The sequence below is a fragment of the Trachinotus anak genome, unplaced genomic scaffold, assembly GCF_046630095.1.
Source record: "Trachinotus anak isolate AG129_WGS33_773 ecotype Australia unplaced genomic scaffold, CSIRO_AGI_Tana_v1 ptg000010l, whole genome shotgun sequence".
Taxonomy (NCBI): domain Eukaryota; kingdom Metazoa; phylum Chordata; class Actinopteri; order Carangiformes; family Carangidae; genus Trachinotus; species Trachinotus anak.
This window is the reverse complement of record NW_027273861.1, coordinates 305,529-328,684: the sequence shown is the minus strand read 5'-3', so window position 1 is coordinate 328,684 and position 23,156 is coordinate 305,529. Positions and strand designations below refer to the sequence as shown.

The following is a 23,156-nucleotide window of genomic DNA, read 5'->3' as shown; positions in this document are numbered from 1 at the left end:
CCAATCAGAGGAGAGACCCAGAACCTCTTTTCTGATTGGCTGACTGTTTTCTGAGTGATAGAATAAAAATAAAGCAAAAAATAAAGATTTCAGGTAAACACTCAGAGAAACCAAATCCTACAAGGTTGGATGGTGGGTCCAGGTGGGCGGGGCTTGGGGCATGGCTGAGAGTGACTGCTTTGTTGTGACATCACAAAGTTCCAGAAGTCCTGACGGCTGGTTTTAAGGCTCAGTTTCTGAATACAGGCTGTGTGCATTTCTCTGTGGACTGAGGCTTTGATACTTTCACAGTATTAATATAGAACCTAGACCTGCTTTATAATCAGAAAACAACTGGACATCTACATTTAGACTGGATAGACCTTTAATTTATGGTTTTTTGAACACATTCTCTACTCAGAGTAACTTTAGGTGGATATAGTCAAATGCAACTAGCCCTCAGTTTGCTGTAAATCCCCTGGGATTAAGTCGGCCCAACACTGGAGCTTCCTGGACCCCACTCTGACATCCAAGACTCCAGCGCCTGAGCTGGTTAATCTGGGAGCTGTTTCGGGAACTGGTTCCCTGAGAAGAAAGTGAGCTCACACAAATGCTGGTGACTGATATTGACAGGCATGATAAACACAGGCTAAACAAGCAATTACCCTGCAGCTGGCGTTATTTTCATCTGTGTGTGTGTATGTTCGTATGTATGTACAGGCAGTGAGGAACATCTCACTGTTTCCATGAATTCCTCCGCTATACAGTCTGAGTTTCCATGTTGGGAACAGTGGAGCAGGAAAGTGCAGCCGTGCTGATGAGGCTGAAAGTAGAAGCTAACAGCTCAGAGGATGGAGGGAGGAGAGAGACACTGAACCACTGGTGTTTACCCTCCAGTTCTCTCTGACCCACATTCCCAGTTAAAAGCCAATGGGCTTTTCATTTCCTCCTCTTCATTACCATTGGGTAAACACCAACCTAGTGAGGAATTTCCTGTTATTCCATAAGGAGACAGTTAGCATACACTAACATAGCAGATCGCTTAGGTTTCAGCTAATATGTCCAGAATTGGCTGCTGTGTTTGCACAGCATTCATTTCACACTGCACAGCTGCATCCTTGAAATGGAGCTGAGTGTAATTCACTGCACATTGTGGCTGTCTGCAAGGGATTGACGTGTTACTGCACGTTGTGTTTGAGCTCTCTGCAAATCTGCCAGAGAGCAGGATGTCTGTATCTCCTGTCTCAGTGTGAGAAAAACTAAGAGGACAGTTGGATAATTCTGGTTTATTACAAAGTTTAAGATGTTATTCTCATTTCTATTGACTATGATAAGACAGCACAGTACCTGAGAACATGGTGACTTAGCCACACGGCTGTAGCCACTAAGGCCTGTACTATGAAACAGGATTTGAACTTTCTGAGGTTTAACTCTGCATTTCAGTCCTATGACGGTGGTTCACTTGTTAACAGGGTAAATCACCATGGTAACCGATGCTGAACTGTTAACCTGCTCCGTGGCAGGTCAACTTCAGAGGATCAGATCAAAACCTGTCAACTGCCAAACTACTGACCAATCAGATACCTGAAAAAACTGAGTCATCATTTCTATTGGATCCTAACAAAAGAGTTTACAATTAAGTGATAAATAATAATGATCAATAGATATTTATATAGATCAGTGGAATTATTTTACTATTGGAGTCTTTCGCTGTGTCCACTCTGGTTTTATAACAGAGCTTCTAACCATCAGAGGTGAGTTTATCACTAAATAACTCCATCAGAACTATTAGAGCTTCATCTGAACTGAACACAGATTCTTTCATCCACAGGATCCAGACAGTGATGAAGAGAGTAGCTCTTCTTCATCACCACAGCTCAGAACAACACGAGGAGACTCTGTGAGCAGAACAGGAAATAAAAACTAAACCTCAGGTCAATGATCCATACACTGATCAATATTTCATCATTAGAAACGTTTCAGTCTCACTGACCTCATCACACATCAACTGCATCAGTAAGAAACTTAATAATAATTCATGCTCTTATCCTCAGTCTGACTTTAACTGGAAATTATTCCTACTGTGTCTTTTTTATTCTAGTCATGTGATCATATTGTCCAGACTTCACCTTGTTAAATGTCACATTTGGATATTGCTGTAAACAAAGTTACCAACAGGTCTCACAGTTTCTTCTCCTCATCCTTCAGAGACCCCCAAACTAGGACAGTTATTATGCATTTAGACCATTATGTAAACAAAATGCATTCTCTCTCTCTCTCTACATTTATACCATACCACCTTATTTCATTAACACTGTATTTTTTCTCTCTCCTGTAGACTGTGCTTCTCCTTGGTCTCTGTCCTAATTCAGCAGGTATCTGTAATTCTGGAGCTGCAGGATCCAGATCTGCTCATACAACACTCATTATTGCTCTTATTACTGATAACACCATTACCTCTGGGCTCTGACTCTGGCTGATGCCAGTGTGGAGGCCTAACAATGGATTACAATTGTGTGGATTACAGTCTGTAATTTTGTTAAGTCACAACGAGGCAGTCACTGCCCCCAAACCACACCCAAAGCCCCACCCACCTGGACCCACCATCCAACCTTGCAGGATTTGGTTTCACTGAGTGTTTTCCTGAAACCTGCTATATTTTTATTGGATCACTCAGAAAACAGTCAGCCAATCAGAAGACTCAGATCCTCTCTTCTGATTGGCTGACTGACCTGTTGTTACTAGAGCTCCAGAGAGAAGCCTGAGAGAGGAGATGTAAAACTACACTGAGATGGTTTTTGGTTCTTAAAACCACAGATATATCTTCTGATGGAGATGAATACTTCATATGAAACATAAGAGAAGTGTGAAATATGGAGCTTAAATTACGGCAGAACTTGTGTCTGTCTTTAACCATCTGTGACAAACAAAACAGCGCTCCAGTCTGATTGAACTGAAATGTTTATTCTAGTAAACAGTACAGACCATGTCGGGAGGATCACTGTTCAAAAGAAACCAGCATCTCTTCTCTCAACTATTAGTGTAACTGTGAGCGATCCCCTACATGGCTCCTCTTCAAGTTCACTTTTCTTCATCTTCACTTTTATGGGACAAATATAATAGACATGATACTATACACACTGTATACACATCGTATGCATCTCAGCAAAGACAGCTCAGATTATTTCACCTTCATGTGAGGAAGGACAGTTGAGGAAGGCGGGAAAAAAAAGAAATCCAACACACCTCAGAAGAAAAAGTAAAGTGAATGAAGAATGAAATGAGTCCGAAAATCAGTCCAGGCTGCTCACTGTTAATCATCAGCATGTCAGAACAGACATTATCAAAAGGCTCCTACCTCATGAAATATTCACTATTCTCAGACAGATGAACATTAAAACTAAGGAATTATTAAGTTTTAATATTGTAATTTTCCAGCTGTCACTTTATAAATATGTTTTTTTTTAATAGTTACAATGATGCTAATTTAAAAATATTGGAGTAATGAACATTGTGTTACCATTTTCCTCTGAAACAGGCTGAAAGTATCTAGGAATGAAAAGTTTTAAGATTCTGCAGCGAGTGGGTAACTTCCTCTGCAGAGACGAAACAGAGCAGGTGCATAAATAAACATATTAAAAACATACACTACATATCAAAAACGTCAGACTGCTTTCACAGGTTACACAAAACGACAATAAAAATAAACATCATCTATTGCACAATGGAGGTATCAGGTGACAGGTACAGTATGAATGATGGTACCGTGTGGAGCTCGTCTCTCTAAGCAGCACACAGATGGACTGAGGTCACAGGTCATGCTGGGCTGGTTTCAGGTAACAATACAGACTGAAATGTCTGTTTACACGACACCACAGCTTTGCTTTCAAAGTGCAGCTGAGCTGTGGCCATGTTGATTTCAGTCTGATTGTTGCTGCACTGTCACATTGTTGAGGAAAAGTAGCTGGATGAAAATAACTGTCAGCATAATAAACTAATGGTTAACGAATCACACTGTTAACTAGCAGCACATTATGTAACACTGATGTTAGCATTAACAGTTAAAACTACGACAGAGAGCTGTAGAAAATAACCGAGCTTTTAAAAACATTACGAACAGATCTGTAGTCTGATCTTCATCCTCAGGAGGAACCAGACAAACAAACTAAACAACAAGAAAGAATGAAAACAGAAAATAACAAAGTTCCTCATGTGGTAACATGTTCACCACAATGTGACAGGAGCATGACAGATATTTGAAAAAGGTTTTATGACTCAGAAGCAGGAGGAAGCTCTTCAGTTACTGTGTACAGCTTAGAGGGAGGAGCTGACTACGTACCAGGGCACTCGTCTCCTACAGGAACACTTGTAACAACTACAGCAAAGTAAAAACTCATGATATGTAAACAAGACAAAAAAATGGCAGAGAGGCAGTTCACACTTGTATCTGACAGAATCAGTGACTGCACATCAGCTCCAGTATCTCTGTCCACTCTGGTGAATTCACATTACGAGCATTGATAGCATTTCTCCTCCAGACAGGCAGCTGTGTAACATCTGTTCAACACTTCAGTCACTGAGCTCCAGTTACTAATTATTTCTCATCAAATTATAGGATTAACAAGTATTAATTTGTCCTTGAGTTTAACCAGTGATACAGTGTGTTAGGACTTTACAGAGACCTAGTCCTGATCCAGGACCATCACATTATGTATCATGGTCCTGGATGGACATGTGATGGAACCCAGACATTTTAGTAAATTAGCCCTTCATTAAATTTGTTATAGGACAAATGCTGAAAATATGAACTCCCCTTATAGTGGATATATAATTAATAAACATCTAAGCCAGAATCCAACAAATCAGGTCCTGGTTCACTGTGACGGTTTAGGTTTAGGTCAATGTAACGAAGCTGATTCAAATCCTGACACAGGATCTCATCCTCAGTAGCGGTGCACTCAGAGCTGCCACTGGTGGATGGAAACTCCCTCACAGAAAGACCAGTGATTAAAACAGTCGGCTCATGTATGACCCCAGCTCACAGTGGTGGTCTGAGCGCACTCTGAAACTTTTCTCTGATTTCACAAAATCACACCTCTTGTTCTGTCGTTAAACGTTGTTGAGGAGTTTGTATTTTCAAAATTCTTCCTGTAACAAACTGAATGAACGTCAGAGATGAAATGTTCAAGTTCCATGACAAGACATCCAGCAGTGCATGATGGTCCTGCTGCTCGTATCATCCATCTCATACAGACTCAGACTTGTTTCTCCCACCAGGTTTTGGTCATGACTCAAACTTTTCAATATGTCAGCCCTTAAACTAATGTGTAGGAGAACAGGTGTGCTCTGAGCAGGAAACACACATGAGGAGGTGTGTAATTGGTCATGGACACACACAGAGCAGACTCGGGGCTCTAAGGCCCTGTTCAGACCTGGGATTAAAATGCGTCCTGAGTGATGTGATCACACGTGCTCAGCTCCAAGTTCGTCTGTTCACACCTGGCTTTAAAATGCGTCTCCAGTGTCCAGTTGTGAACGGATCACTCAGGACGCATGTCAAACACAAAGTTCAGCAGATGAAATCAAACTCCAGAGTCAGTTGAGTCTGTCTCACTCAAACATCAGTCACCACTTCAAGTAAAGAGAGGACAAACACAACAGCAGGGTGAGTGGTTACATCCACGGAGGAACATCAAACATCACAAACAGCTCTTTTCACATGTTTCCAGTTTCCAGCTGAATGACTCCTGATTTCAGCAGGTCGCAGACACTGTGCAGCGTGAGCCTGCTGCTGTGTGCAGCACTGAACCACAAAACAACAAGTCTGATGCTCTTTAAAACAAAAGAATCATGTTAATGACGAAAACCAGCTCATCAAATAAAAACTGAGTTAAAATCCTCGCTCTAAAAAGAAAACAAGGTCAAATGTAGAAAAAATAAGAAATCTTGCCTTTCACTCGCTGGGTGTGGTTTGACTTCACAGCATCGGGATCAGAGTACAGCTTTTGACAAGAGGCATAGTTTGCTCTGTTTCTCTATATACAGTGGAGAGCAGGACAGTGGGCAGTGGAGGTCATCACAGAAAACTCTGCACACAACAGTCTCACGGAAAATCTCAGTCACTGGATATGTTAACATTTGAACCTCTCACTTTCATTTGCCCGTTCAGGAAACCAGTGGAATCCATATTCATCAGAGTGAAATGTGAATATATCCAACTAAAGTTCACACAGGAGCCAGGAGGTGGGGAGCCTCGGAACAGCTCTGGACCAGGGGCCAAACTGACCAGCTAAGGGTTCTCAGGGCAGACGGTAGTGGTGTGGTGTCACATTAAAAAGAAAACATGCCTCAGCTCACCCAGAGCCAGATGAGAGGATCAATATGAAACATTTCATTTCTGTAGGTGCAGTACAGAGTTCAGCACAAAGCAGAAGGAGAGTTAACCCAGAGGCAGAAGTGAAAAGACACTTAACTAATATCGCCCGTCTCACTTCTCATCTGACTCTGGATCAGTGAGCGTGCTTCTGAAAACCAAACTGACCTGAACTGAAAATACTCGATCCTCTTTGTCTCTGCATCAACAAATACTGAATGTCACACCTCGTTTCCTGCAAGCAAAACAGCTCAGCACTGACTGCCACAGTCAGAGGAGACTTCCACATCACGCCTGTACATCAGGAAGAATCTCTGCCAGTTTCAGCTGTGTGTTGTTTTTCTTCACTGGAGGAAGAAGAGTCTGGATCTGCTCGTTTCCCTCTGACAGCAGCAGTTGTGTTTGTGTGTCAGTGTTACACTCTCCCTCCATCAGAGTGACGAAAAACAACACACTGAAACGCAAACTGTCGAGATCTGTCATGAACGCTCAGTCTGTCACATCACTGTTCAGCCACTATAGTACTGATACACAGTGCCCCGCCCCCTCTTCAGCCTTCAGCTCTGTCTCTTCAAGTCAGCAGGAGTTTTGCAGTGATGACTTCTCGTAATGTTGGATCAGGGGTCACACTTGCCCGGTTCTCTCTGCGTCTTTCTTCTCCTCATCGGGTCAGTGAGTGTGGGGGAGGGAATTTGAGTAGTGGAGGTGCAGGTATCATGTAGATGTCAGTCATGTTTGCATGTTAGTCTGTGTGTGTGTGTGTGTGTGTGTGTGTGGCGGGGGTTCCAGGTCATGCGTTGGACATCTCGGCCTTGCTGAGGGCGATGGCCAGCTCCAGGTCCTCCTGCTCCTGCTGCCTGAGCCTCTTCAGCCGCTCACGCTCTGCTCGCTCGCTCTCTCGCTTCGCCCACTCCAGCTGCTGAGCCTCATTCCCAAACTACAGAGAGAGAGGGAGAGGGAGAGAGAGAGAGAGAGAGAGAGAAAGTCTGTAGCATCACTACCCTCATCTATCTACAGGGATGTGTGTGTTGTTACATAAATGACTAATAAAATGTTCCTCTCACCACAATAATGGAATCAGTGGTGAGATGGAAATAATAATATCAAGTGTTGGAAATTATTATTTCCATTTATTTATAATTTCATTAACTCTGGACTGATACACAGGCAGATCTCAGTTCAGATCGATCAAATTCCTTCAGTAACACTTCATTAAGTAGAACAGTAGAAAGATATTTCAGTATAACGCAGTCCAGCACAACTTCACCATTAACTATGACCTCAGTTATAAAGATGCAGCTGAATTAATACCAGAGAAACTGGCCATTATAAGTTTCCTTTAGATAGAACATGTGATGGGCCTGTTGGACGGTTTTATATTATGCAGGTGTATGTTGGCTTTTCTGCAAAAGATACTTGAGGACATTCAAAAACAATGTCACCATTTCATAGTGTTAAAGCTCCATCCAGGGCGGCCCGGTAGTCAAGTGGTTAGGGCGCGTACCATGTTGAGCGCAAGATGCTCTTAGCAGGCAGTCACCGGTTCGACTCCCAACCGGTCCGACTCTTTCCTGCATGTCATTCCCCTCTCTCTAACCCCTTTCCTGTCAGTCTCCACTAAGCTATAATAAAGGCATTAAAAAAAAGCCCAAAAAATAATTAAAAAAAAAAAAAAAAAAAGCTCCATCCAGTCTAAAGGTAGATGTCCATGTGTTTTTTGATTATAAAGCGGGTCTAGGTTCTATATTAATACTGTGAAAGTATCAAAGCCTCAGTCCACAGAGAAATGCACACAGCCTGTATTCAGACACTGAGCCTTCAAACCAGCTGTCAGGACTTTGTGATGTCACAACTAAGCAGTCACTGCTCTCAGCCCCGCCCACCTAGACCCACCATCTAACCTTGCAGGATTTGGTTTACCTGAAATTTGCTATATTTTTATTGCATCACTCAGAAAACAGTCAGCCAATCAGAAGAGAGAATCTGAACCTCCTAACCTCCTAACCTGTTGTTACTAGAGCTCCAGAGAGAAGCCTGAGAGAGGAGAAGAGTAAAATATGGGACCTATACAATGTCCCTCTCAATAAACATCTTGGTCACAATATTTAAAAATAAATAAATACAAATGAAAGGATGCTTATTTAAAATGTTTGTTAATATTAAGTGTATCAGTAGAACAATTCATATCATTATTGGATTTTTGAACCTTTTTGAACCACATATTGATATGTTACTGGTGTTAGTGAGTTCGTGAGTTCAAACTAAAGTAAACATCAACACTTGTCAGTGAGGTTTTCACCTGGAAAAGAAAAGTAACAACACTGTCCATCAATCAATCGTTGGTGTTAGAAACGGAACTTTTTCATTCAGTCACTGATCTCAGACACAAAATTAACTTTTCCTTCTTCAGCAACACATGATGTAAGATCTATTAAAACAAACCAATGCTCACAATCTGATGCCTTTACAGTCACTCATTCAAATAGTTCTCATAATATTACCAAATTGTCATTTGATGTGAATTTGATTGTGTGTTCAGTCTCTTACCTTAACTTTGTCAGGTCCTGTCAGAGAGGTGGATTACAGAACAGAGACGTTATCAAGCAGACACCCCTGAACTCAGTGGATCTAGACTAGTTCACAGGACGTCACAGCACAGCACACAGACACTGAAGGGAAACCTGCAGAGCTTCTGTTCAGTCCTCCTCATCATCTTCATCGTCTTCTTTAGTGCTTTTCACTGAGAGCAGGTGATTCTGCTCGTTCATTAAAGTCAATTGTGAATTCTTACAGAACCAACGAGCCACTGACGCTGAAGTGGACACCCGGTGCCAATCAGGGCCACAGGTGAGACAAATGGACAGGTGAGACAGAGCTGTGAGTGAATCCCTTCAGGTAAAGACAACCAGCAGAGAGAAGTGAAGGACAGAGCAGCTCAACAGGAGTGAGAGGAGGTTTCTCCTCTGTGATGGAGTGATGAGACCTCAGACTGAGGGTCAGATCAGTAAGAGTTCACACACATTCAACAATAAGACTGACTGCTTCACCACGAGCTCTGATCACAGGTGTTTAAAGACAGGTCACATACAGTGGGCTTGTTACTGGACTGTTCAGTAGTGTTACAGTGAATAAGTGGATGAACTTATGTTTGAACAGAATCAGCTGAGACACAATAAACTGGAGCTACTGTTGCAGAGGATTCGTCTTCACTGTAACTCTGCAGAGTGTCAGAGCGTCCAGCTCTCCTCCTGAGAATACAGACAAACGTATGTGTGTGTGTGTGTGTGTGTGCGTGAGAGAGAGAGAGAGAGAGACAGCAGAGGGGTTGAGGGAACCAACACGCTGCTCACATCTCTACAGTGAAATAAATGCTCAATAATAAATATGAATAAAATATTTTGGGTCCATGATGAAACTCTCTTCATTGATGTATCTGTTCTCGTAGATACAAATATAAATCAGGCCTGTATCGTTTCCCTCGCTGTAGTTTCTGTGGTTGTGGCAAGTTGAAAAAGTTGAACCCTGGTGAACAGAGAGCTGTGTGCGTTCTCCCTCGGCTTTCTGCCTGAAAGCACCTGAACATGTAGCAGCTTTGGTAGAACAGTTGGAAAGAAAATATGAATATGATTGAATCAATGTATTATTATATAACATTTAACAGTCAAATAAAAACTAATCATACTGGAAACACTAAATGCTTCAGTGTTTCATGATTGGTAGATGAGGCTTGCTCTTCCTAGCTATAATAACATACAAATACTTGACTTCACCCTGCACTGTGAAGAGATTCTACATGAGCTGATTCTATGAGAGTCTTTACAGGAGAAATGTTTCAGGTCAAACTAATTATTTTTTTAAATAATATAAATAAATATAATTAAATAAGATATATTTTTGGCATTTTTGCCTTTATGTGACAGGACAGTAGAGAGTGAGAGGAAAGGGGCAGAGAGAGGAATGACATGCAGGAAAGAGTCGGGCCGGATGGCAGTCGAACCAGCGACTCAGCTGCTCAGAGCATCTGCGCTCATGAGGTGCGTGCCCTAACCACTTGGCTGTCAGGTCGCCCCAAACTAATGACTTTTGATGGATGAGTGTATCTGTGCTCAGTGAAGCAGTCAGTTTGTATCTGAGGTCCCATCAGAGGCAGAGTGAAGCAGAGGTGTGTCAGGGTGCAGGAGGGTGACCCACACAGGCATCACAACAACACACAGCAGATACAAAGCACTGAACTGCTACTACCAGCAAGGCCAACAGTGAACTGAGACACACACACACACACACACACACACACACACACACACACACACACACACACACACACACACACACACACACACACACACACACACACACACACAGCAAGTTAATGCAGGCAGACAGACTCAAGAGCTGAGAGTTGAGTGGTGATACTGCTGAGCTGAGTCAGTCAGTCAGACACAAACATCATCATTTGAGGGTCCTGGTTATTCACTGGTGGGTTACAGCAGGTTTGTGTTCGGGTCCAGACTGTGAGCATATGATATCAGGCCTCAGGCTCTGTTAAAGTCCGGGGAAACCCTGACAAACACAATATTCTTTCTGCCAAAACAAACAAACCACAAAAAGGGCTGACACCCTTTCCTGCACTAGAAGAAGAAGATGCAGTGAAGCAGCGCAGCTGTGCTCCCACACACCTTTAATATCACACTGCACTTTTTAAAGTGGCTTCCAATGATGTGTCACAGTGGTGAATGGGGAAAATGTTGGGTCTAGTTTCCCTCTTGTTTCTAGTCATAATATCTCTTTGATTGTCTGTTGCAGATAAAATGAGCCTTTGTGATCAGATGGAAATGGTTTTATAAACTACACAACACTTGTCCTGTAATTAGTCTTTACTGGTTTCATCTCTTCAGATCTGATCTGCAGTTGCTCTCACAGCAGTGTGGGGCAGTTTTCCTGCAGCTGGAAGTCACCACAGCTGATGTTTACAGGAACCGTCCCCCCCGGTCACTGTCCCTCTGAGTCAGGACCCAGTGAGTGTCAGAGAGCCTGGCTGTGGACCTACAGCACCAACACTGATCAACACATATCACAGTCCTTTAATTAAACCAGACTAAATGGAAAAGTGACAATTTATGGTTTTACTTGCTGAAACTACTTCTTCCTCTCTAACTAGGTGTTGGTGTATTTTTAAACTCTGGACAGTCTTTATGCTAAGCTAGGCTAACCACACTCTGAACCAGTGTATTTTCTAACCACGGCTCTACATGACTGTGTAGGGACCTGAGCAGGGGTCTGAGCTGTGACATGTGTGAGGAGGTGAAACAGCAGACGTTAGTGAACATGGAGAAGAGTGAGAGAACAGGCTGCCTCAGGTGTGTGCTGTCCTGCCTTGTTACCTGTGCTCTGTTACTCTACAGTGACAGATGTTATCAACTGGACACAGGGCCGGATGATATTGTTCAATAATCAATATCCTAGCATTCACTGTATTAAACTGATATTTTTCTCATATTGATACATATGTTGAAAGTATTTAAAGTAATATTCTGATGACCCGTCTTGTAATCTTATGTAACAGAAAACTTCATCCATGTGGAGCAAAAACCCTCTAAGATTTTTTTATTTGTTTCTAATCACAGTTTGTTTGTGATCATTAATTTGGACACAATTTAAACACAATTATGTCAAATGATGACATGACATAATCATAGTGTCATGATCTGACTGGACCCTGGATCTAGAGACCAGGTTCCAGTAAGTCTGGTTTCAGGTTTACATCATGTGCTGCTGTTAAAGCATCACTACAATCACCAGCCAACTGCACTAAGCCCATTTCCACCTGGTTTTAACACGTGATCTCAGTCTGAACACAGCACTGAACACTTTTCAAAGTTACAAAAATATAATAAAAAGAATATATATATATATATATATATATATAGTGAGGTTATTGTTTTTATGTTTAAAGGTGATTCAAGACTCAAGCCCAGAAACATGTTGGTGCCGTAAATATTATTTTTTGAATTGTGCTAAAACTAAGGTGACTGTGACTTAAACCTGGTCTAGACGCTGACAGTGAAACAGTATCACCCATCTCAACTTACAGAACTGAAGTCTGCAAAACCCGAGGTAGAGTCTTTAGGGGCTTTACTTGATGAGGATGGGGCAAAAGGGTCTTTGCCGCTGAACGGGTCTCCCAGGCCTTTTTTACTCTGAAACGGGTCGATGGCGTCGCCACCGAACGGCTGGAAGGGGTCACACGGTTTGGAAGGGTCAGCGGTGCCAGACATGCTCACTGGTGTGCTCTTACCTGGAGACACAGAAGACAGATCAACATCCTCACAGAGAATCTGTCACCATCTAACAACCAGCACAGACAAACATGTTCACCGCCGTGATCTGACTTTGTCATGTGACAACAATCTGATGGCTGACGGGAAAGTAAACACTACAATCTGACTTACTGAGAAAGATCAGGAGGTACATGCAGGCACCTTCTGTTGTAATACAGAAATAACCTGCTGTGATGATGAGGACACGCTGAGAGAGGCACGGAGTTAAAAACAGACATCTCACAGGGTTCACGTCTCACATATCGCCAGAGGATGTAAACAGACCAAGTGCATGTGTTAACTGATAGCTGAGAGAAATACCGTGACTCATCACTGCTGCTCCCACGAGCAGTTCTCAACATTGTGAACTTAGGTTGTATGTTCATAACGCAGGATCTGATCTGATCTGTTCTGGATTTAACACAACAGCACTAGATCCTCTGGTTCTCACAGCTCTGCCCACGCCCTGCTTCACCTCAAAGATGCCTTCAAGCTTTTGAAAGCCGCACAAGTTTCATGTCCACACGTGGCGCACCAAAACAATTTACACTGAGTCTGTCTTTAAGTTATCACACACAGCTTCATCTTACTGAGAAAGGAAATATTAAAAAAAAACAGCTGGTGAAGGAAAAAACACACACACACACACACACAGCAGAAGACAACACCCAAAGGACCAAAACCAAAAGTGAGACATTTATAACTCATTCAACGGTTTCCTGGTTGATCACTTGGTTGGGTTTCTGCCCACATTACCAACTGTTGGTTCACCAATTTACCTACTGCACGTACACACCAGTGTCACTCATGTTCATAGACCAGAGAACACACACACACACACACACACACACACACATATATATATATTTATATATATACACACACACACACACACACACACACACACACACACACATATATATGTGTGTGTATGTGTGTGTGTGTGTGTAGATATACTACTTAAGATATAGGGCTGAACAATTAATGGAAATCTCAACATAGCCAAGAACAATATCCAAATCAAAGGAGCTGCAAATATTTTGAGAAAGGTAAAATATGTCACAACAAACCATAAATGAGGTTTTGTGGTTCTACAGAGACGTCCGGCTTACAAATCATATTCTGCTGACACAAAAATAATGCTTGTCTGGTACAAGCCCCGATAAAATATTTATTTCAAATATATTTAAATATTTATTTAAAACATGTGAAAATGGAAAAGCAAAAATGGTAACTTATATCACACTATTTTTTTTGGCATGAAAAAAAATATAAATTATATATATATATATATATATATAAATAAAACAGCCTCAAAGCAACTGTTAAATAAATATTGTATGAGTATGAGTGAGAGTAGCAGTAGTAATAGCAGTTAGGACTACTCAAGGTCAGGTTTTAGAAAAATGAAATTAATATTTTTTTGAAGTCTTTCATTTTTTAACTTGGCTGTTTCTGTCCCACATAATTAGTCTGACAGACAAAAGAAAGAAGAAGAGTTATTTTAAGTCTGAAGAACCAACGTTTACTCTGGAGCTCAGTTTATCTGTGTGACAGATCATCTCAAATAAAAACTAACCTTTTTTTCTCAACCTGAAATTATCTGGACTATTTTAAACACTTCAACAATTGAAGACTTTTTATAGAGGTCTTGAATTTAGTCAGTATAACTAACAGACACTGCAGAGGTCTTGATACAGCTCAGAATTTGACAGGAAATCAATACAAATTGAATCTTTAATTTTAAATGCTGTTTATCGACCTGAGTGATGCAGTAACACTAAAACACAACAGTGATCCCAGCGGTGGCAGTTAGTGTTATTAATGGGGAGCCAAGGCTGGGCCTGGCAGAGCATCGTGAGAACGTTAAAAGCACATCATGTTGCTTGTGTAGGTGTTAAACCACAGGACCAGACAAACCGTTGTCATACAACATACACATACGCATTTAGTCTTATTACCCAGATAACCCGGCTGATTGGGGTGAGCAGTTCATTTCACACTCTTCGCTGAGCAAAACTGCATGCCTGGCAATCAGTTTTTTCCTCTTTCAGTAAGCTGCACACACACACACACACACACACACACACATTCACACTTGAGAAACCACAAGTATGAGCCCCACCCTGTTTTAAAATAATCCTCTACATTAGTGGCATCTAATTCTAATGCCTGCCATAGGACTACACTGCAGCATGCAATGTTTAATCTACTGGAAACAGTGCAGGTACAGCTCTGTGTCCTAAATTATGTAAGTTTATCTGCAGCACTGTTACTGCAGCCCCTTTCACACCTCATTAAGTTATGGGAGAAAGTGACAAGTGATTGTGTGTGTGTGTGTGTGTGTGTGCGCGTGTGTGTGTGTGTGTGTGTGTGTGTGTGTGTAAGAGTGAAATAACATAACATAAAGACTTTAAATTGAACATATGAAGATGAAGGCAGCAGTTAGATCAGTGGCAGTGCTGGCACTCGCTCTCTGCACACAGCTTGCAGCCTGACCTTCTCTGAACCACTCACCCTCGTAAACACACAAACATTCACACACACATAAAGGGAAGAGAGAGGAAGCAAGTTAGGGTGTGTCTGCAAACAACAGGCCAAGCAAACCACACACCATCGCTCTTACAACATCACCTTCACATGTGTCTACACACAAACAGCAGAGCAGCAGTTTGTGAACAATCATGAAACAAAATGTAGAAAACCCATTGGAGGATGAAGTGAGCTTCAGGCCTGGGAGCGACTGAGGCGTGAACAGTGGAGATGAGTGGAAAGCAGCACATCTGTAACTGACTTCTCTCTAGTTACCTTCAGCACTGAGTCAGCAGAGTGAGAATAAGTGTGGCCACAATTTAGGCTGAAACATGGAGAAAGAGATTCTTGGCAACTCTAGTTCACACCACAAGAACAAAATGTTGTGCTGTCTCCAAAAAGAAGAAGCCAAACACATCCTCTCTGATCATGACAATTATTCATGAAGAACTTTATTAAAATAATTAAATCCAACATCTTTTAATTGCCCCAGTGTCATTACTGTGAGCCAGAAGTCAAAAAGACACTGTGTTGTGTTGTGGGCAGGGAGGTTAGAAAAGAGATGTTTCCGGAGCTGTGTCCAATCTTTATTCTAATACTAAAATATAAAAAACAAGAAATTGTTTGAAAACATTGAAAATATTTATTTATTCCTAAAGGGAAATTCACTTTTGTCCAGTAGCTTATTCATGTATTTAATTCAGTTGAGTTCGTGTCATTATCCACTGCCTTTGTCTGAGTCTGATGGCTAATCTGAGGCTGGACTGGAGTCTCTGAGTGTACTGTTAATGTACTCCATTGTCCCACAGTGCAATGCACCAAGAACAATCTTGGGAAATACATTTTGCTTCCTCTTTATTAAGTTTAATTAGCAGTGACAGTTAGTACCTAACAATTAATCACACTGGTTTCTTGTGTAGGAAGATACAAGATACCGTCTGTGACCATCAGCACACTGCACACACTCTTCACTACTGAAGTGTAGTAGGCGTTTCCTGGAGTGAAAACTGTTTCATTTCCTTTAAATTCAGGTGAAGTTAATTTGACACTACTTAAAGCTCACTGAATCACAGGTGGACTCACTGTGCTTTATATTACAATGCACACAGCAACAGGTGTAACAGGTGGAATGTGACAGAAGTAGAATCACCACCTCGCGGTTGTTTCCTCCACCAACCAGTCAGGTTTCAGGAAGTTTCAGCACCAAACAGTGACCAGAGCTCCTTGTGAATCTAACCTGTGGAGACTGGAAACCTCTTCAGTCTGAAATAAAGTAACAGTCCAACCTCTCCTCTGAGGACACGTCTGTTTTCATAGAGTTCACCTCCTCAACTCTTTCCTCAGAAATATGCTCGGCTGCACAACAAGTGCTGTGTATTTAACCACAAGACCTGCACGTGGAAAAAAAAGGTGCCTATAGACACTTTAATGAACTTCAATAAGACATTACAGTGCACGTCACTCCTTGCCGCCGCTGGTTTGGAGGGTTTGAATTGAAAATCAACGTAGAGTATACAGTGTGAGATAGCAGCGGCTTGGTGAGAACGAGAAGGCTTTTATCTTCTCTGTACCCACAATGACAATCTTTCCTGTTGACACATCAGAGCAGAGACTGTACTCTCTACACTGGAGGAAAAAAGAAAAACACTTAACTAGAAACGTTATCTGAGCCTCTTCTACCTCTTTTATTCCTCTATCCTCCTCTTTTAATAGTCTTGTCATTTGCTTTAGATTATTGAACAGTATCATATGTATTTATAAGAGCTGGAAAGAGGCTGTTAAACTAATTTCCCAGACATTTATTCGATGTAGATGGCTCTGATAATTTTACTAAACAATCTTCAGACTTGGAAAGACGAACACAGCACTGTAAATACCACACCTACGGTGGTGCTGACTGGCCATGACACCAGGACGCAGAGTTACTGGAGACAACGGAAACCAGTCGCACCCTCATCATGTGAGCGCTGGATCAAACTCACGTCTGACACAGCAAGTTATGAGCATGTTGTATTCAGACCCTCAGGACGCTCTGGAAAACATGGGGCCCATTTTTTCACAATCGCTGAAACACATTTCTTGAAACCTTCCCTGTTTTTCTCCAAACTGAACACAACACAAACCCAGCTGTCAAACTACATTCACCATCTTCCTGTGAAATCTAAATGTCTCCTCAAAACACATTTATCTGAGCTCAGAATCAAACACTGTTTTCAGTCCAAATAAAAACACAGCTGAGCTTCATCACACACGGCAGAAGAAATGAAAACACAATGTTCAGAGCAGGCAGCTCCAGAAATGTGAGCTCTTTATAACAGAGTAAAAGATTCACAGTAACAGTGTCAGTATTACCTACTCTGAGTACTGCTCTTACAAACAGAGAAACTTGCCCCTCTCTGAGTTGCTCTAGGCAGGGTCCAGTGACGGACGGACGGTCCCCCTCCCTGACTGTGTCTATGGATTACAGTTGACTCAGATTGCATCTGAAATGACTGTTTGTGGTCTTGCTCTTCCTCCTCCTCTGCCTCTCAGGTTATTTTCCTCCACTGTTTCTTTCAGACTTCAGCCTTCATCAGCCTGTGCTCTCTGAACTGGCTCATACCGGTTTCATCACATCATCAGCAACAAGTGTCAGTGTTGTGAGGTGTTATGTGTAAACTGTGACATTTGTGCTGTAATTGTGTTCAACGTGGAACACAATGTGGAGTGTGTTTCGGGTTTTGGGGAGATGAGATGTACAGCTTGTGTCTATTGAGGTGATTGACTGAATAAATGTATTGAGGCTGCTGAGCGTTTGGTTCAGAGGATGAAACATAGTGTTTCAGCAACTCAGAAAACCTGTAACAGTAGATAATGAGTATGAACACGTCTAACACCATCACGCTCTCCATCACTCCTGCTTGATAAAGCCCAGGATCAATGTACACACAAACACACATGAATTAGAGTGATACCAAAGTGGGTGTGATATCTCACCTCACATCTCAGAGCAGCACGCTCTAGCAGATCTGATATCACCTGATAACATTCATATTTAGATTCATACTGTAATCTACTGTCCTCTCGAGGCCGTTGGGTCTCATCGAGCAGAGGATGGAGCAGCACTTGGTGGATGTTTGTGAAAGCACTGTCTTTCTTTGACGGGTGACCAGCTCCAGCTAACTACACTCAAACTGACCTTGACCAGCACACTGTTCTTAGATCAGTTCTGCTGTTGCGTGCATTGTTGTACACATGTGCAGATGTGTGTGGAAACTAAATGTGTGTCTAAGAGAATCACTTCAATAGTCTCTAAGTGTTAGGAGGTAGCAGTAGCAAGTGTCACCTGAAAAGCCTGCTCCACCTCAGTGTGAGAGAACGTGGTACAGCCCAGACTTTTGAAATGACACCACCTTGATGTTTCATATTTATTCAATTTACATATTGACAATAAACCTTGTATCAGTGAGCCTTTTAATTCTGTTCTGCTCTGTAGTTATCATATTAACATCGTAACTCACTCTGTATTTCTTCTTTCCTCTGAAACCGTTTTCTCTCCCTCATCTTTTCAGTCCTTTAGATTTTTTCTTTTTAATTCTTCCTTCATTAATGATTTGTCTGGTGATACTCAGTGGACACCTACATACACCCCCTGCCTCCTTCAGCGTGTTAGTAAGACTGGTGTTGCTGGTGATTATGAGCATGATGGTGACGTGGTAACACTGAACAGAGCCTATCATGCATCTCGGTTTTTTCTTCCTTCCTTATTCAGGTAGCCTCCGTTCCACCAGCTTCGGCCAAGCAATACATGTTCCTGCAGAAGCTTTTTCACTTATGTCTTCGCGAGAAACAGAAATGATGATAACAGGACTTTCTGTGCACTTTCTAAGCTGAATGGTTATCCATTACAATACTGGACAAACAAACTATAACAAAGACACAACAGTTATTTTGTTTCAAAGACTCAAGCTGTGCTAAGGCTGTGACAGTATCTTCACCACAGGCTCCACAGACACCTGTAAACAGCTGCTGACACTCACCACTGGGTGGTTTTGGTCTCGGGGGAACGCTTTTCTTCGGTGGCAGAGCAGGTGTGTCATTCTTCCTGCTGAATGGGTCATCCACAAACACTGGCTGGTGAGAAAGAGAGAGAGGAAAAACATACACTTCTGTTAGCAGTCATTTCATTAGAATATAATCTGAGAGGCTGTGATATCATGTAGGTGACGAAGAGTTCTCAAAGTTTGAATTTAAATAAAATCAAATGATTACATTTTAAACATGGTGAGGATGACTCCAGGAAACAGTTCAATTAATCAGTTTTGTAAAGAAAATAATAATAATAATAACAAATAAAAATAACAAATATAAAAATAAAAATAATAATTAGAATAATATATAAACTAAACACAAAAAGTAAGGAAATTTGTGTTTGGTAGATTATTTCTTTGTTGTAACAATGCTTCTTGGAAAGCCTGTTTATTTCCATTTTAAATGGTGCCACATTTGTGAGGAACATGCATTTGTGGGATGAGCAGCAGAGCTGAGTATGTGGGTTGCACCCATGAAAGATTTGCCAAATCTTCTCTGCCAATGCCAAAAAGCTTTTTTTTGCTGTTGCTATTGACTCTTGTTTTGAGCTTCTGGTACCCCCAGCCCCTGTGAGCATGGGCCCTGCTACAGTGGTCAGTTGGTGTCTGCTCCAAGAATGGGCATGCCACGTTTGACTGATCTGGATAGGGCCAGTGCGATAGGGCAACTTCAAGCTGGTGTTCCGCAAAACCAAGTTGCGGCATTATTTGGAGTGAGCCCTAGTACCATCTGCAAACTGAAGGCCAAGTTCCATATAACGGGGGATGTCACAGACAGGCTGCAAAGTGGGCGTCCCAAGAAGACAGCACCCCAAGAAGACCGTTTCCTCATCTTGTCAGCACTTAGGAACCGTAGGCAGTCTTCTACAGATTTGCAGTCAAGGTTTGCAGGACGATATGCCCGACGGCTCCCTGCCCAGATAATCCGGAACAGACTGCACGCAGCCAATCTCCGGTCTCATAGGGCTGCCAGGAAGCCTGCCATGACTGCCCTTCACTGTCAGGCCTGTTTGCGCTGGTGTCTGCAACACGTGCACTGGAACCTGAACATGCGGAGGAATGTTATGTTCAGCCATGAGTCCAGATTCTGCCTACGGCGCTTAGTTCGTAGGGTCAAAGTATGGAGAGGACGCAGAAAACGCTTTGGTGATTGCTGCACCATAGAGTGACATCTTTTGGTGGAGGCAGTGTGATGGTGTGGGGCGGCATCTCCCTCACTGGAAAAACGAGGCTTGTCATCATTGGAGGCAATCTCAATACAGAGAGATAACGAGATGAAATTCTGCAACCAGTGGCAATCCCATATCTCCACAGTCTGGGACCAAACTCTATCCTCAAAGATGACAAAGCTTGCTCCCCCAGAGCGGGGTTTATCAAAGACCACCTCCAGAATTTGGAAGTGGAGAGGATGGAAGGGCCTGCCAGCAGTCCTGACCTCAACCCCATTGAACACTTGTGGGATCAGCTTGGGTGTGCTGTTTGTGCCAGAGTGACCAACACAACCACCTTGGCTGACAAATGCTAGTTGAAGAATGGGATGCCAATGCCAATATGTCTTGTTTTTTCAGGCTTCAATCATCCAATCCACCAAATAACAGACAACAGTAAAAAAAAGAGCTGTTTGGCATTGGCAGAGAAGATTTGGCAAATCCTTCATGGGTGCAACCCACATACTCAGCTCTGCTGCTCATCCCACAAATGCATGCTCCTCACAAATGTGGCACCATTTAAAATGGAAATAAACAGGCTTTCCAACGGTATAAGATTTATTGCCAAGAAGCATTGTTACAACAAAGAAATAATCTACCAAACACAAATTTCCTTAATTTTTGTTCTTAGTTTATATATATATATATATATATATATATATATATATATTTAAAAAATGGCAAAAAGCTAAGTTATTATTTTTAATGAATATTTATTAGTTATTATTAATTGTACCATATTGGACCACATAAGAGATGGCCCTCATTTAACATTGGCCCAAAGCAGAATTTTGGCCTCTGTTACCTTCTGGTAGTCTGGCAGCCAGCTGGCTCTGCCTTCAAAAGGGTCTCTGGGCTTCGACATGTGGCTGAAGTCTGCAAACCCAGCGGAGCTGTTACTGCTGCTGAATGAGCTGCTGCCAAACGGGTCCAATGTGCCAAACAAGTCTGAAAATGACACAGACACGTTTACAGTGAGTGACTATGACTTTGTTAAAATGTTGAGTGTTGCTCAGACCACTCAACCTATTTGTGCGTTGGCAGGTTCAGCAAAAACATCAGATACACTGTACAAGAAAAGCCACAGTTCAGAGAGCAGGAACTGCTCAGAGTCTGTCCAATGGGTTGACTGGACCTGTCGCGGTTGTCACAGAGAGTTAAGGGTGTTCATGGGCTTTGATAATGTTAATCTATGTGTTATATGTTTTGGGTTTATTTCTGTAAGATGCTTCTCTCACAGTTAGAAAATTGTTCCCTTGAGGGCAGGTTCTTTAATTTTGGTTGAGTAATTATATAGCCAAGGAAAGTTTCCTTCCTTTAATGGAATTGTAAGAGTCTGGAGAAAACAACTACAATCAAACAGGTCACAAACAGATTAAAACAACTACAATCGGGGCGGCCCGGTAGTCGAGTGGTTAGGGCGTGAACAACGTGAGCGCAAGACGCTCTTAGCAGGCAGTCACCAGTTCAACTCCTGACTGGCCAGACTCTTTTCTGCATGTCATTCCCCTCTCTCTACCCCCTTTCCTGTCAGTCTCCACTGTACTACAATAAAGGCACAAAAGCCCAAAAAAATAATAAAAATAATAAAAAAAATACAATCAAACAGGTCATAAATAGATTAAAACATCTACAATCAAACAGGTCATAAATAGATTAAAATAACTACAATCAAAAAGAGTCTTACAGACGACTTCCTTCCAGAAGACATCTCTAGCTTTAGTAAGACATGGCCAGCAGAAGTAGTTTCCTCATCATTTTCCTCCCAGACTAGAGGGTTCATCACATTAATTCATTAACATATTTCTTTTTACATCGAGATGGAATCAAGGACCCTGGAGGTAGATCTTTGGTGGTCAAAGTACAATTCAGTTCATTGCTATTTTAATGTAGATGGTAAGAAAATCGTAGCCCAAATAATGATGATCCTTTATCTTTTTACTAATTTATTCCTTACAATTTCCAGTATTTCAGCGCAGAATATTAAAGCAGGATGGCAGAGTGGGTAGACTTAAGCCACTTTGAGTAAAAGGCACGTGACAGTGGGGTTGGGCAATCTGACAATTTCATACCTTGGACGATCTTACTTTGACTTGATCTACTCCTCAGATAAATCGTACAGATCACATCATTAAAAGTTTCTATATTTAGATATTTCATTTTAAAAGATGCTAACCAGACCATGTTAACTGTTAAACAACTAGCTCACTGACTGCAGCTGGAGAGATCAGTCCTTGTTCTGCTCTGCAGCCTCCACAGGCTTGGTAATGTGGAGCATGAACCAGTTCTCCACCTGAGCAGAACAAGAACCACCGTCACCAGCTGCATTCCAGGACGGTGGAGTTACAGTTGGTCTGTGGGACCAGAGACCTGCTTGCAGGCAGGACAACCTGAGGCGGGAGGAGCTGGGGCAGTGACTGAACTTTCAAATTAAAACACTTACATATAGCAGCTCATAAACAATGCTGCCCAAACGTATACTCCAAACTAAGCAAAGAGTGTGATTGGCTATAACACAGTTTGGAAACAAAGGACAGCCTTGTGGGTGACCAGTAGCAGCGAGCTGACAAACATCTGAAAAAGCTTCATAGTGACGGAAAAAATATGAATCACAACTTCCGTCAGGGCTTTCAGAATAAAACCAGAGTGGAAACAGGATGCAGATGGTGACTCAGAT

General features: G+C 42.0%; 1 protein-coding gene across 6 annotated transcripts in view; it reads right to left on the bottom strand.

The window, feature by feature from the left end:
- Positions 1-2,922: 2,922 nt before the first annotated feature.
- Positions 2,923-23,156, bottom strand: part of LOC139626431 (epidermal growth factor receptor substrate 15-like 1) — a 66,630-nt gene continuing 46,396 nt past the window's right edge. For 4 of the 6 annotated variants that reach the window (XM_071486721.1, XM_071486724.1, XM_071486722.1 and 1 more), the window contains 4 exons: positions 21,285-21,427; positions 19,221-19,314; positions 12,442-12,647; positions 2,923-7,289 (listed from right to left, as the gene is read on the bottom strand). In XM_071486721.1, coding sequence (XP_071342822.1) covers positions 7,143-7,289; positions 12,442-12,647; positions 19,221-19,314; positions 21,285-21,427 — 590 coding nt within the window. In that variant the 3' untranslated portion in view covers positions 2,923-7,142. Of the gene's footprint in view, positions 7,290-8,899; positions 8,917-12,441; positions 12,648-19,220; positions 19,315-21,284; positions 21,428-23,156 lie in introns of all 6 variants that reach the window. The other 2 variants (XM_071486723.1, XM_071486726.1) reach the window with 2 other exon arrangements.